This window comes from Canis aureus, chromosome 27, assembly GCF_053574225.1.
Source record: "Canis aureus isolate CA01 chromosome 27, VMU_Caureus_v.1.0, whole genome shotgun sequence".
Classification (NCBI taxonomy): Eukaryota; Metazoa; Chordata; class Mammalia; order Carnivora; family Canidae; genus Canis; species Canis aureus.
Window position 1 is genome coordinate 19,409,440 of NC_135637.1, and position 16,222 is coordinate 19,425,661.

Genomic DNA, 16,222 nt, shown 5'->3' on the forward strand with positions numbered 1-16,222 from the left:
CATACCAGATGACTTGCTACAATAAACACAAGGGTCAGCAGAACACTACAAACAATTGAAGGCCAAAGTTACCACTGAGGCTATGCCAGACAATCCATTCATAGCATCTGATTTTGTCCAAAAGTACAAATCTGTCCTGAACTTTTACTATTCAGATAGATGCCCAGTAAGATACTGATCACCCAAAATGTAGTTTTTATATATATGTATATATAAACTTTTTTTATTGGTGTTCGATTTGCCAAAATATAGAATAACACCCAGTGCTCATCCCATCAAATGCCCCCCTCAGTGCCCGTCACCCCCACCTCCCACCCACCCACTGACCTCCCTTTCTACCACCCCTAGTACGTTTCCCAGAGTTAGGAGTCTCTCATGTTTTGTCTCCCTTTCTGATATTTCCTACTCATTTTTTTCTCCTTTCCCCTTTATTCCCTTTCACTATTTTTTATATTCCCCAAATGAATGAGACCATATAATGTTTGTCCTTCTCCGATTGACTTATTTCACTCAGCATAATACCCTCCAGTTCCATCCACGTCGAAGCAAATGCTGGGTATTTGTCATTTCTAATGGCTGAGTAATATTCCATTGTATACATAGACCACAGCTTCTTTATCCATTCATCTTTCGATGGACACCAAGGCTCCTTCCACAGTTTGGTATTGTGGACATTGCTGCTAGAAACATCGGGGTGCAGATGTCCCAGCGTTTCACTGCATCTGTATCTTTGGGGTAAATCCTCAGCAGTGCAGTTGCTGGGTCATAGGGCAGATCTATTTTTAACTCTTTGAGGAACCTCCACACAGTTTTCCAGAGTGGCTGCACCAGTTCACATTCCCACCAACAGTGAAAGAGGGTTCCCCTTTCTCCACATCCTCTCCAACATTTGTTGTTTCCTGCCTTGTTAATTTTCCCCATTCTCACTGTCCTTTGCTCTGATTCTCACTGGTGTGAGGTGGTATCTCATTGTGGTTTTGATTTGTATTTCCCTGATGGCAAGTGATGCGGAGCATTTTCTCATGTGCTTGTTGGCCACGTCTATGTCTTCCTCTGTGAGATTTCTGTTCATGTCTTTTGCCCATTTCATGATTGGATTGTTTGTTTCTTTGCTGTTGAGTTTAATAAGTTCTTTATAGATCTTGGACACTAGCCCTTTATCTGTACGTCATTTGCAAATATCTTCTCCCATTCTGTAGGTTGTCATTTAGTTTTGTTGACTGTTTCTTTTGCTGTGCAAAAGCTTCTTATCTTGATGAAGTCTCAATAGCTCATTTTTGCTTTTGTTTCTCTTGCCTTCATGGATGTATCTTGCAAGAAGTTACTGTGGCCAAGTTCAAAAAGGGTGTTGCCTGTGTTCACCTCTAGGATTTGGATGGAATCTTGTCTCACATTCAGATCTTTCATCCATTTTGAGTTTATCTTTGTGTGTGGTGTAAGAGAATGGTCTAGTTTCCTTCTTCTGCATGTGGATGTCCAATTTTCCCAGCAGCATCTATTGAAGAGACCGTCTTTTTTCCAGTGGATAGTCTTTCCTCCTTTATCGAATATTAGTTGACCATAAAGTTCAGGGTCCACTTCTGGATTCTCTATTCTGTTCCATTGATCTATGTATCTGTTTTTGTGCCAGTACCACACAGTCTTGATGACCACGGCTTTGTAGTACAACCTGAAATCTGGCATTGTGATGCCCCCAGCTATGGTTTTCTTTTTTAATATTCCCCTGGCTATTCGGGGTCTTTTCTGATTCCACACAAATCTTAAAATAATTTGTTCCAACTCTCTGAAGAAAGTCCATGGTATTTTGATAGGGATTGCATTAAACGTGTAAATTTCCCTGGGTAACATTGACATTTTCACAATATTAATTCTTCCAATCCATGAGCATGGAATATTTTTCCATTTCTTTGTGTCTTCCTCAATTTCTTTCAGAAGTGTTCTGTAGTTTTTAGGGTATAGATCCTTTACGTTTTTGGTTAGGTTTATTCCTAGGTATCTTATGCTTTTGGGTGCAATTATAAATGGGATTGACTCCTTAATTTCTCTTTCTTCAGTCTCATTGTTAGTATATAGAAATGCCACTGACTTCTGGGCATTGATTTTGTATCCTGCCACACTGCCAAACTGCTGTCTGAGTTCTAGCAATAAATCATGAATGAGAAAGGAGAGATCACTACCAACACCAAGGAAATACAAACGATTTTAAAAACATATTATGAGCAGCTATACGCCAATAAATTAGGCAATCTAGAAGAAATGGACGCATTTCTGGAAAACCACAAACTACCAAAACTGGAACAGGAAGAAATAGAAAACCTGAACAGGCCAATAACCAGGGAGGAAATTGAAGCAGTCATCAAAAACCTCCAAGACACAAAAGTCCAGGGCCAGATGGCTTCCCTGGGGAATTCTATCAAACATTTAAAGAAGAAACCATACCTATTCTACTAAAGCTGTTCAGAAAGATAGAAAGAGATGGAATACTTCCAAACTCGTTCTATGAGGTCAGCATCACCTTAATTCCAAAACCAGACAAAGACCCCACCAAAAAGGAGAATTATAGATCAATATCCCTGATGAACATGGATGCAAAAATTCTCAACAAGATACTAGCCAATAGGATACAACAATACATTAAGAAGATTCACCATGACCAAGTGGGATTTATTCCCGAGATGCAAGGCTGGTTTAACACTCATAAAAAAATCAATGTGATTCATCATATCAGCAAGGGAAAAAACAAGAACCATATGATCCTCTCAATAGATACAGAGAAAGCATTTGACAAAATACAGCATCCATTCCTGATCAAAGCTCTTCAGAGTGTAGGGATACAGGGAACATTCCTCAACATCTTAAAAGCCATCTACCAAAAGCCCACAGCAAATATCATTCTCAATGGGGAAACACTGGGAGCCTTTCCCCTAAGATCAGGAACAAGACAGGGATGTCCACTCTCACCACTGCTATTCAACATAGTACTGGAAGTCCTAGCCTCAGCAATCAGACAACAAAAAGAAATAAAAGGCATTCCAATGGGCAAAGAAGAAGTCAAACTCTCCCTCTTCGCAGATGACATGATACTCTACATAGAAAACCCAAAAGACTCCACCCCAAGATTGTAGCTTTTTTTTTTAAGATTTTATTTATTTGGGGCAGCCTGGGTGGCTCAGCGGTTTAGTGTCACCTTCAGCCCAGGGCGTGATCCTGGAGACCCTGGATCGAGTCCCACATCAGGCTCCCTGTGTGGAGCCTGCCTCTCCCTCTGCCTGTGTCTCTTCCTCTCTCTCTCTCTCTCTCTCTCTCTCTCTAGTCTCTCGTGAAAAAAATAAATAAAATTTTAAAAATATATATTTTATTTATTTGAAAAAGAGACAGAGAAACAGAGATAGTAACAAAGAGCAAGAAAGAGCACAAGTAGGGAGGAAAGGAAGACACAGGGCTTGATCCAGGACCCGGGGATCATGAACTAAGCCGAAGGCAGACATTTAACCAACTAAGCCAGCCAGGTACCCCAAAAATGTGGCTTCTAACCTAATTAACCTGGTAAATCCTCCAGGGCAGGGCTTCTCAAATCTGCCTGCCCATCAGAATCAGAATTACCTAAGGAGGTGCTTTTTTAAAATAGATAAAACACATTCACTAACAAAAAAAAGAAAAAAAAAAGAGTACCTACTATGTGTCAGGCACTGCTCTAGATACTAGGAAAACAACAGAGACTGTAACAGACAAAAATCCCTTGCTTCTTGGAGCTGGAATTCTACTGGAATGAAAAAGAGTAAACATTAAGCACTATGACAGGGTAAAGGGCATCTCACTCCCAACCCAACCATTCAGGGAGCTTGTTAAAAATTCCAGGGACCCTGGGTGAGGTACAGAAATCTGCATTTTTAAGGAGCTACCCAGGTGATTCTGATGCAGCCAGCCCAGCACAGCACTGAGACCCAGTACAGATGAAGTTGTAGAGACAAAGTGGCTCCCTGCATCAGGCAGATGAAAAGTTTCTACAGCAAAGGTACCCTCAATACAGCCAACACTCCTGCTGCTTGACATGTTTTTCAGTGACTAACTGGACAGGACAGGATCTGCCTACCATGACAAGATCATGGGCAACAAAGGGCCAGCAACTACCCAGCCACTCCATCAGAATGGAGGCAACAATCCAGCATGGGTGGACACGAGATGTCCCTGCCCACAATGACCAGCTGCAGGTCGCCCGAATGGCAATCACCAAGAGACAGTAATCAAAAGCTGGGGAGACAGGAGGAGGAAAGAGCCCTACAGTGAAACAGTCCTCTAAACAATGTGATCACCCTGCAGATGGCAGAGAAAGCACAGCAGCTGACAGACAAGTCTGGCTTGGAGCTATAACGGACTTGCTCTTTTAAAGCAAAGACATTCAGGCCAACAGAGACAAACCCTTCTAATGGCACAGCTGCAGATGCTAATTAAAGGGCAAATCTTACATGTGTTCAGTTTGGAAGGAGCGGCAGCTTCTCTGCTGGTGTTCATATCTACACCCCAAGTACAGAGATGGCAATGCCCATCACTTGTATTGCAATCAAAACAAAGGACGTGTGTGTGTATGCATGCATATGCATACACGTGCACATACATGCAAGCTTGCACATATATCCCTATGTGGGAAGGGATTGAGTATTTAATAGTTCTTGTACTCTGTTCCAATTTGCACAGGGTATCATTAGAGGCACACTGTGCTGGCCACCCCTTTAGCAGCATGCCCTTGAAATGCTTGCACTACAATCAGCATGCCTGGAAGTACCATGGAAATACAACGATGGTACTGGCATCATTATCTACCCTGGCCAGTGTTCCTAATCTTTGGCATCAGGGAAGAAGGAAAGGATCCTCTAAGCAGGATGGCCCCTGTTGGAAACACTCAATTATTCCTCTTGACAGCCAAGGTCACTAAAAGAGAAAGAGCAAAGACCCTTTATTTCAGAAAACATGAATCCCATCCATCTATTCAAGGATCCTCATTGAGCAACAAATCATCCAGAGTCTTGGCAAGACGCAGATAGCACATTCAAACTAGGTAACTGAGGGCATGTGTTAATGGAGCACCCTGCATTGATGAAGAACCCCAGAGCCAGTTAACAGCAAGGGGTAGGCACCACTCCTTGACCTGAAAGAGCAAAGTGCAAGGAATGGGGATCTCAGGATGGATCTTCACTATGGCTGAAGGAACAAAAGGAATAAACAATACCCAGAAATTAACTGGAGCCATAGCCACAACAGGCCTCTGGTTTTCAAAGTGGGGTCTCCAGACCAGCAGCAGCATCTGGGATCTGCTTGCAAATTCTTGGGCCCCATCCTAGACTACAAAACCAGAAACTGTGGCAGTGGAATGAGGTAAACTGGAACAATGGGACAAAACTATGACTCTTATTTTTTTTTTTTTTATTATTTTTTTTTTAAACTATGACTCTTAAAACTCTAAATGCATTCACTTGAAATATGCCTCAAAAGATAAGGACACAAAACAACTGTTTTGAAGGCACAAAAGATCCCCCCAGGGCAATAACACACTCCGCAATCAAATTGGGAGTCAATAAGAGGTATTAATATCTCATTTCACCAATGAGAACATTGAAACTGAAAAGGCCAATGATTCCAGAGAGACCAACCAAGAAACAGTAATAAAACAAGAACCTAGATTCTAAAAAAAATTTTTTAAATAAATAAAAAAATAAAAAGAAAAAAAAAAAAAGAACCTAGATTCTAGTAACAGCTTTCTTCCAACGGGCAGCCAGCTTCCAAACCCTGGCTTCCCAAGCGGCAACATGCGAACATGCTGGTGAGTTTTGAGACATGCCTCAAAACTGGATAATCTTATCCAAGAGATCAAAACAGCACATGTCTTGCTGTCAAAACTATCATAAGCTGCCACATTTCACTAAAATAAACAATGAAGTTATATTTGTTATCTCTCTCCAGATTCTCACTGACAACATGGGCTGGTGTTTATACAGGCCACAGGGTCACTGCCTAGAACCTGCTAACCTCCAAATTGTTCCTACACAGGAAGGAAATACTCCCCATGCAATTGCACAGCCTTCAGTGGAAAGTGAGACAGGAGAAATAAAAAAACTAATCCAAAGTAGGACCTCCGAACCAGGGTCAGACTAGCAGTGCTCTGGGATAGAACAGTGTAACATAACAGGTAAGAGTATGAAAGGTGGATCTAAGGAGTCTGGCTTCATAAGCCAGATCTATCTTTTATTGTCTATAAATAGACTATAACTTGTCCCCTAAATCCACTCTTCCATTACCTAGATATTGGCCATGCAGGTAGATGGTACAGATGTGAGATCATGTGATGAGTTCTGGTCAACAAAATAGGAAAGGAAATGTGTCCCTCTTCCATGTCATACTACATAAAAGGAATTTGCTTGTTCTGCTCTCTACTCCTTCCTCCTGCCAGCCAGGGGAAGCAAGAACATGAAAATGCTCAATTTTAACCATGTCAAGAGGACAGCATCCTAAGTGATAAGGACTTGTAAAACAGAAGGAACCTGGATCCCTGAATTATCACATACAACAGACCTGCTCCATCAGTCTGGACTGTATTTTGGTATCTTTTTGTTACAATGGCTTAGCCTGGACCTTTAACTAGTACATCCTATGTGCAACTGGAGAAGAAGAATTTGGAATGAACACAGGGAAGTTAATGTGAGGCCACCATAAGGACAAAAGATTCATGGGTAAGTTACAGGCTCAGAGCAAGGGCAGCCCCAAAGACCCATGGTATGAAAAACATCAGTACAAAGCCAGCAACTTTTAAGAAATCTCACAAAGCATTTAGATGCAACAACACTACAAGTAGTGAGCTGCAAAACAATGTTTTCTTTGTAAAGATCAGCTCCTTCCTGGAAGGACACTGGTGAAGGCATCTGTTATACAGAACTGAACAGATTTCATCATGAACCAGATTAACAAAGCACGGTTTCCATGGGCTGCCTGCCAGCATACAGAACTAGCCTTGTTATATAGAACCAGACATTAACAATACAATAGACCTCATTACAATTTTCTATATACCAGAAAATGGCAAGCTACATTCATTGGTATGTAATGACAAATAGGAAATTTTTAGCCACCAAATTTCCAAAGGATTCAAGTTCAACTTCCTTGTACCGCACTCCAAATTTTGAAAATCCTACTGGATCCAACTTGAATTATGTATGCTAGAGAATAAAACTCACACTCCTAATGTGTGATTTCCATAACACAATAAATAAATCTGTATGTAAATCAATTTGTATGAAATTAATCATACGTTCTTCCAATAAACGCTTCTTAAGCATTTACTTGGGAAAACACTACTAGAAGCAAGGGAGACATAATCCCTCCCTTGGTAGAGGGAGTACCTGGTGGGGGAGCCCAACACCCACTCACAAAGAGGAGGTACAGGGTGCTATGAGTACACACCCAGAAGAGCACCCTTCCCAGAAGTAGAGGGATGAGGAAGAGTTTCTGGAAGAAGTGATACCTGGTCCAAGCCTAGAAAGAGACATAAGAGTTAGCCAGGGAAAGAGGAAATGGCATGGAGAAAGGTCAGAAGCCAGTTCAAAGACCCAAAGGAAGTTCAGGACAAATGTAAAGTGAAAGGAGAAGGAGAGGGGTGCCTGGGTGGCTCAGTCGGTTAAGTGTCCGGCTTTTGGTTTCAGCTCAAATCACAATCTCAGGGTAGTAAGATCTAGCCAAGCATCAAGTACCCCACTGAACACAGAGCCTGCTTAAGATTCACTCTTCCTTGGGGCACCTGGGTGGCTTAGCCAGTTGGACATCCAACTTTTGGTTTTGGCTCAGGTCATGATCTCAGGGTTGTGGGATCAAAGCCCACAATGGGCTCTGAGCTCAGCAGGGAGTCTGCTTGAAATTCCCTCTCTCCTCTCCTTCCCCCTCTGCCCCTCCTCCTCTAAAATAAATAAATAAATCTTTTTAAAAAATGCTCTATTCCTTCCTCTTCCCTCCCCTGCCTCTTATTCTCTCTCTTAAAAAAAAGGTGGGGGGGAGGTGGTGTCTGGGTGGTTCAACACCTGCCTTTGACCCAGGGCATGATCCTGGAGACCCGGTATCAAGTCCTATGTCAGGCTCCCGGCATGGAGCCTGCTTCTCCTTCTGCCTGTGTCTCTGCCTCTCTCTCTCTCTCTCTCTCTTTCTTTCTCTCTCTCTATGTCTGTCATGAATAAATAAATAAAATATTTTTTAAGAATTAATTAAAGTGAAAGGAGAGAAAAGGTAAGCAACAAGCCTAGAGATATATGTGAAAAAGGTCTTATAAACCACATACAAGAGTATGGACTTCATCCAGAGGGCAGCAGGGAGTCTTAAAGGGTTTTAACAGCAGGATGACTTGGCTGAAGTGTGTAGAAGACCTGGGGGAAAGGCAAGACAGATGGCAGGGAGAACTCTTAGGAGGTTACTGCAATAATGCAGGTAAGAAGAAGATGGCGGCCAGAACTCACCCAGTAGAAGCAGGAATGGAGAAAAGAGATAGCTTTGAGAAACATAGGACGACAATCCTACTTCTTTTATTCATTGATTTTTAAATCTATCTTCAATTACACTTCATTTGTATTACAAATGAACAATCAACTGCCAGGTAGCTTAGGATGATTTGTATGTTTTCCCAAACTTCAAAGGTTTAGAGATCTATAAGTAGTAAATAGGTATAATGGAATTCTGGAACTTCATAATCCCAATATAGATCTACGGTACTCTTATCTTGCGGCAGAATTTATTTCCAGACTTAGAAATGTTGAGATTTTAGAAAGATAAAATGGTGTGTATACTTTATATTATGTAACACCCTAAGGTAGGCCTTGGGATATCACCCTGTAATCAAATGCATTCACATTTTGAGGCAAAATATCTGAAAAGTCACACTAAAAGGATGGAAGAGGAGATTCAGGTCAGGTTTTGCTGCCAAGTAAGTAACAAAAGAACCTGAGGTTATTCAGAGCTTCTGGTTATTTCAGATTTGAAGATAAGGGATGGTAGATCTATAATCATATCTTAGTTCCTATGCTAAGTTTGGATATTTATAAGGAAAGTGTACCCTTAGCAAGCATTTTACTCCAAATTACCAACATACTTGAGAAGAGAATGCAGACAAGGAAATAATTACAAGATCCCATCAGCAATACCCAACTGAGCTACAAAGATGGGTGTAAAAATGTTGTTGCAGCCAGATATCAATGTGCTGAGGCAACTAGAACTCTGTACCAGGAACTAAAACTGCTTCTGGGATACTTTTTTTTTTTTTTTTTACTTTAGGAATCTAAATCCCCCAGAACCTAAACAGAACGAATTTTAACCTTGTATAAGTCATGCTACATGTATATCAGAAATAAATGGCACTGTTCAAAAGAATGAGGCAGCTTTGTATGGTATGTGCTGACATGGAAAGATGTCTGGGGTAAATTGCCAAAAGGAAAAAACAAGTTGAAGAGCAAAGAGTAATATATCAAAAAAAAAAAAAAGAGTAATATATCAATTTCATAAGACAAACTATATACATGTGTTCTAAATACAAACATAGAAATTTTTTTCCCATGAGGGTCAGGAAGAACATGCATAACAATTTATTAGGGAAAAGGATTAGAAAGAAAGGTAGGGAACCTTCCCTTCTATTTCATGCTGTTCTGCAGTGTTTGCCTTTTCTTAAAATCACAATGCATTATCACAATTTTTAAAAATTAAAAAATGTTCTCTAGACTTAGTGGTGATCATCTCACAACACAAATACTAACTCATTATGTTGTACACCTGAAACTAACATAATGTATGTCAATTATGACTCAAAAAAAAAAATTTAAAGCAAGATTCAACTCTATTAAAGGTCATATCAGACTACTCCCAAATAAACAACTTCTCATTATTGCCCTTTAAGCCATGGCTACAATACCCAACAGCAGATGGGGCAGTTTCTAAATGGACTGGCTCTTACTCTTTAGGACAAGGAGAACAGGAAGACACCTGAAAGTAAGGAAAGCAACTCGATGGATCATATGAGCAAGAAGCACATCTAGTTCTACATCTGTGCTGAGTGTCAGCATTGGACTAATTGCAGAGAGAGAGAGAAAGAGAGAGAGAGAGAGAGAGAGAGAGAGAGAAAGACTCACCAGATAAAGGTTATTTTTGTCCTGAAAGGCATACTGTAGCTGGGGGATCCAAGGGCTCATGCTCTGAGATAATATGTTCCGTTCTTCCTCAAAAAATGAAACCTAGGGGAAAAAGAAACTCTTTAGACAATTGTAATAGCATTGGGGTAGGGTGGGGAGAATGTTCTATCCTCTCCCTGTGAGCCTAAACTGCTGTCCCTAGTTGAAAGAAAAGAAAAGAAAGAAAAGAAAAGAAAAGAAAAGAAAAGAAAAGAAAAGAAAAGAGAGAAAGAAAGAAAGAAAGACCATCCTTTAGCCCAGCACTCCACAAATTTCACTCATTTGCCTACTTTGCTCACCATTTTTTGCCAGATCTGTATGTTATCTATCCAATTATTAACTCCTCTCCTTAAAGTCAATTCACTTCTTTTAAATCTAAATATCTTTCTCTTTCTTTCCTTCTTCACCTCCTCTCCCTGAACCATTCAGGCCTAAAGCCATTAGGTGGAGCAGAACAAGGTAGGCATCCAGGACAGGTGGTAGGGAGAGAGGGCCACAGTAGCCCAGAACAAGATGCCAGGCCCACGCAGGGTGGGGAGAGCAGTGATCATGTGTGGGAGCAGTCCAATACCAGATATCAAGGGCCCACTAGGGTGAGGAAGGCATCTACACACAGGGATGGCCTGGAACTGGGCATTGGAGCCCACCCATGGGAGCAGTGGCAACAAAGACAGTACACTGGATGCACACAGATGTATAAAATAAGCTAAAATATTGAGGGAAGAGAAGAGAGCTATAAGCACAGGAAGGGTGGACACTAGAATAAACTCAGTGAAGTTGGATTGGACTTGACGGTATTGATGTGGACACATGGTTTTTCAATATACAGAGATAGAGAAATAAATATAGATGTAAATGGGTGTGTGTGTGTGTGTGTATGTGTGTGCAAGCATACTCGTGCACAGACAGGTGTATTTAATACCTGTATGTGTATTTCCTGGCTCTGTTCACTGAAAGGGGGGTCTGGAAGCAGTGATACCCCAACAGCACCAAGGGCACCTAGTACCTAGATCTCGGCATCTAAATACCATCTTACACTGAAAGTTATTTTTCAAAGAGGAGATTATGAGGATCCCTAGGGGGCGCAGCAGTTTGGCGCCTGCCTTTGGCCCAGGGCGCGATCCTGGAGACCCGGGATCGAATCCCACACGAATCCCACATCGGGCTCCCGGTGCATGGAGCCTGCTTCTCCCTCTGCCTGTGTCTCTGCCTCTCTCTCTCTCTCTCTCTCTCTCTGTGACTATCATAAATAAATAAAAATTTATTAAAAAAAAAAAAAAAAAACAGGGATCCCTGGGTGGTGCAGCGGTTTGGCGCCTGCCTTTGGCCCAGGGCGCGATCCTGGTGACCCGGGATCGAATCCCACATCGGGCTCCCGGTGCATGGAGCCTGCTTCTCCCTCTGCCTATGTCTCTGCCTCTCTCTCTCTCTCTCTGTGACTATCATAAATAAAAATAAAAAATAAAAAATAAAAAAATAAAAAAAAAAAAACAAAGAGGAGATTATAGGTGTGGGGCAGACAAGAGCCTGAACATCTTGTACCATAAAAAGGGACAACTCAAGATAGGGAAGTGTCAAAAGACGCAAAAAACAACCCGAAGACACTATCATGGCCCAACATATGGGACAATTTGAGTAAAAATCCATAATGACAATAATGGCTTGTGACTCACTGACTTAAGCAGGAAAATGCAAGTCTACACAGCTATAAATTAATAAATTGGAAATTTTATGAGAAACAGGTGCTTCCACAGCTTGAAAACACTTCCCTACAGAATACTTATGAAATGGCAAAGCAGAAAGGGGCACCCCATGATGAGGCATGGCAGATACCTAAGTGAATGTCGATGTGAATGTGACAAATGGAAACAAAGTCACCCGTTGGGATGCAATGAGAAGAGCAGAGTGTCTTGTCTGTGATTTTCCTGCCAAAGATCTAGCACTTGAACCTAAACATGAGCAACATTAGATATATCTATATTATACAAAATAACTGGCCTGTAATCTTCAGAATCAGAATCACCAAGGTCATGAGAGTCCAGGGAAAACTGAGAAGCTGTTCCAGGTTGAAAAAGGCTAAAAAGACAAGACAACTAAAAATGCTATGTGTGATCCTGAGCTGGACTGTTTTGTTCTAAATGGCCATGAAACGACCAGTGCAACATGACTGGGTCTGAAGATTAGACAGCACTAATACAGCACGGTTTCTTTCTAATTTTGATGGTTGTATTGTGGTCCACCGGACAGCATCCCTATTGTAGGAAATGCACACCGGACATCTTCAGAGGGATGGGGAATCAAGTTGGCAACAGATTTTCAAATGGCTCAGGAAGAAAACAATGGTTCATACTTTGAGATAGTTTTCCATGACAAGTTGGCTAGGCTATAGCACCCAGCTATTCAATCACACACTCATCTAGGTGTTTCTGCGAAAGTATTTTGTAGCTGCGCTCTATATGGTCAACATCTTCAATCCACTGACTTTAGTAAAGGAGATGATCTGGGTGAGCCACAGCCGTTCAGTTGAAAGAACAAAAGTGAGGCTTCCCTGAGAAAGAAGAAATTCTGCGTCGAGATTCCATTATCAGGTCTTGCCCAAGAGTTTCCAGTTCATTGGCCTGCCCTCCAGATTTCAGACTTCCCAGTCTTACAATCAGGTAGGTCATACATGTACACATTATGTATGTATTTCAAGATGTATAGATACATATATTCAATGGGTATACATATATAATACATATATACAAAATATATATTATAGAACCTTATATAATTGCATAGAATTACATTCTATGATATATATACTGTACTTGCAACTTTTCTATAGATTTGTGACTTTCAAAATAAAAATAATGTAGCTTTAAATATACCTTCTTCCATTTAGTTCTGACAATAACACCTGTACAACTCCCAGGCATTGATATGCTACTTAATATTAAACCAGTAAACATTTCAAAATAGTTTTGTCCAGGTACTACCTAAAATCATCTTGCATACCACCAGTGATGTATGTAACACATCTGGGGAATAACCACACAGCTCCCATAATCTCCTGCACCTGATCTATGATCGCTCTGCTTTCCTGGCTCATAAAATGTATTCCATGAAGGTTGGCTGAACTGAAAAACCTACGCCTTTACTTGCTCGCCCGGGATTCTTCATCTGACCCCTGAAGCTTCCATTAAAATAAACAGTCTCTGAGGACTCATCTGGTTCTCAGCAGAGCCCAGGCAGGTGTGCTGACCTCTCCTAGTGTTGCTTACAGGATGTTGCCTCTCCTGTCTCCTTCTCCGGCATTTCCTTCCATTCACTCCTGGTGCTAGTTTTTCTCTTTTCATGCCCTTAAATCCCAAAGCCTTGCCATGGCTCAATTAAAGACTCTACTTTCCTTCCTGTTCACTCTCTTAAGGAATGGTTAGGTAGCTTTCATTAGCTCCTTGTGTGTCTGATTTTTAAAAGCCCCAAGCCCACACAGCACACCTGTGTGGCTCCATCGGTTAAGCCTCTGCCTTCAGCTCAGGTCATGATCCCAGACTCCTGGGATCAAGTCCTGCATCAGGCTCCCTGCTCAGCAGGGAGTCTGCTTCTCCCTCTGCCTCTTGCCCTGATCATTCTCGCTCTCTCTTGCTCTCTCTCAAAAAAAAAAATAAATTTTTAAAAATAAATAAATAATTTTTGTAAATAGAAAAATAGAAATCCCCAGCCCACACCTCACACAAGGTCATTGTAAGTCATTCACCTGAAGGAAAGCATACCTATGTGAGCATCTCTTTTGCTTGCCTAAGGTATAGTACATTAGATTGTTTTCTTTTCACATGCACTATTTCTCATCTAGAACATAAACACTGCAAGGTCAGGACTACATTTAATGCCTCTTCTCAAGGACCTAGAAGCACACCACACAGAATAGCTGCTCAGTAAGTACGTACTGATGATAGGTAGTTGCTTAGGTATTGGGAGGTTGAGTGAGCATCTCCCATTCCTCCCTTTCAAATGATTTGCAACAGCCTGTCATTTCTCCTTTCTGCGAAGTTGCTCGCATTTCACTGCTAAACACAGGCTACATCATTCTTGGGACTCTGACAAGCAGCTTCCTGCATTCTACTGCTCCTTTGACTGAAGGCCACTCAAAGACACTAAGTCCTTAGACTCTGATGCCAACCTCCTCATTCCAAAAGTATAAATGATCCCCAGCCACCTCACCAAGTAAACTGCCATTCCAAAAAACAGTTCTTGGAGGAATGGAGAGTTACCATTTCATAAGTACAGAGTTTCTATCTGGGATGATGAGAAAGTTCTAGAAATAGATAGTGGTTATGGTTGCACATCACACTGTAAATGCACTTAAGACCAGTGAATTGTACCCAGTGGCACCTGGGTGGCTCAATTGGTTAAGCATCTGCCTTCAGCTCAGGTCCTGATCCCAGAGTCCTAGGATCAAGCCCCACTTAGGCTCCCTGCTCAACGTGGAGTCTGCTTCTCCCTCTGCCTCTGAACCTCCCCCTAACTTGGGCACACACTCTCTCTCTCAAGTAAATAAATAGAATCATTTTTTTTAAAGGATTAAAACAGGGCAGCCCTGGTGGCGCAGCGGTTTAGCGCCGTCTGCAGCCCGCGGTGTGATCCTGGAGACCCGGGATCGAGTCCCACATCAGGCTCCCTGCATGGCGCCTGCTTCTCCCTCTGCCTGTGTCTCTGCCTCTCTCTGTGTGTCTCTATGAATGAATAAATAAAAGATTTTAAATAAATAAATAAGTAAATAGGATTAAAACAGTAAATGTTGGGCAGCCTGGGTGGCTCAGTGGTTTAGCGCCGCCTTCAGCTCAGGGCGTGATCCTGGAGACCCGGGATCGAGTCCCGCATCGACTCCCTACATGGAGCCTGCTTCTCCCTCTGCCTGTCTGCCTGCCCCTCTCTCTCTCTCTCTCTCTCTCTCTCTCTCTCTCTGTGTGTGTCTCTCATGAATAAATAAAATATTTTTTAAAAAACAGTAAATGTTATGTATATTTTGCCACAATCAAAAAAAGGTTCTTCATATTTCCCATATTACCCCCTCCCCAGCCAAATGCCTTATTTCTCCCCATTTCCTAGTCCATCTGTTCTAAACTACTCAGAAGAAGAAAAAAAACCACACACATCTGTATAGCATTCTAGTACTCAAACCTCCAGAACATCACACACACACTTCCACCTGCCACGCTCCTGTCACGCCTCTCTGCCCAGAATCTACATTCCCTCTCAGCGGTGTGAACCTCCCCTGGCTGTCCCTGGCTCACCCACATCTCTCCTCACTCCATAGTTGGTGAATTTGCTAACTGCTCTCCCTTCTGTGATGCTTTAGCTGCTAAGCGCCTGCTTTATACATTTGCATTTTTCCTCCACTTTCCAAAGTTGTTTTTAAACCCTGTAACTAACAGCCATAGAGCTTCAATTCCTTCTGTGGGCTTCCCACAGAGCCGGGTACATTATCGGACACATGATGTGCGCTCGGACATCTGTAACTAATAAATTGCTCTGAACACCAAGGCTGATGACCGTCTCTCTAGAAACTCAGCAAATGAATCGATATGTCTGGAGCAGCAGCCTTGTTTAAAAGAAAGAAAAATACCACAACCAAAAAGAGAAGTTCCTACCTCTCTTAAACAAGCAATACCCTAGCCATACACCAATGTTATTTAATTTCTTCAAAAGCCTGTTTTAAAATCAAATGCATATGCCCACAACGCAAATAAAGAAAATGTGCTCAAAAGCAAATACTGCCTAACTCCACGATATGCATATCTTGAAATCCCCAGCTAACGATCATCAAAGGTCATCTTAAATTCATTAGTTAAAAGGCCACGTTGATTCTGAATAAAATACAACTATGGAAACATGATAAATAAATCAAGGGGAGCTTGTGAGCCTTCAAAATGAGTCAGTATCAGTTCAAGAAGAAAAGCTGAGAACCTGAGAGATCTTTCTGCAACCATAATTAACCAGAGCCACCAAGGAAAACTTGTGGGATCCCAGATGTCAATTCAGCAGATTAC

The 16,222-nt window shown here is 41.7% G+C and overlaps 1 protein-coding gene across 12 annotated transcripts in view; it reads right to left on the reverse strand.

Annotated features, from left to right (window-relative positions):
• The window catches only part of CIT (citron rho-interacting serine/threonine kinase), a 165,861-nt gene that overhangs the window by 134,736 nt on the left and 14,903 nt on the right, over nucleotides 1-16,222 (reverse strand). For 11 of the 12 annotated variants that reach the window (XM_077875868.1, XM_077875869.1, XM_077875866.1 and 8 more), the window contains exon 5: nucleotides 10,152-10,253. The exons of the other annotated variant lie outside the window; for it this stretch is intronic. In XM_077875868.1, coding sequence (XP_077731994.1) covers nucleotides 10,152-10,253 — 102 coding nt within the window. The remainder of the gene's footprint in view (nucleotides 1-10,151; nucleotides 10,254-16,222) is intronic. 12 annotated transcript variants of the gene reach the window in all.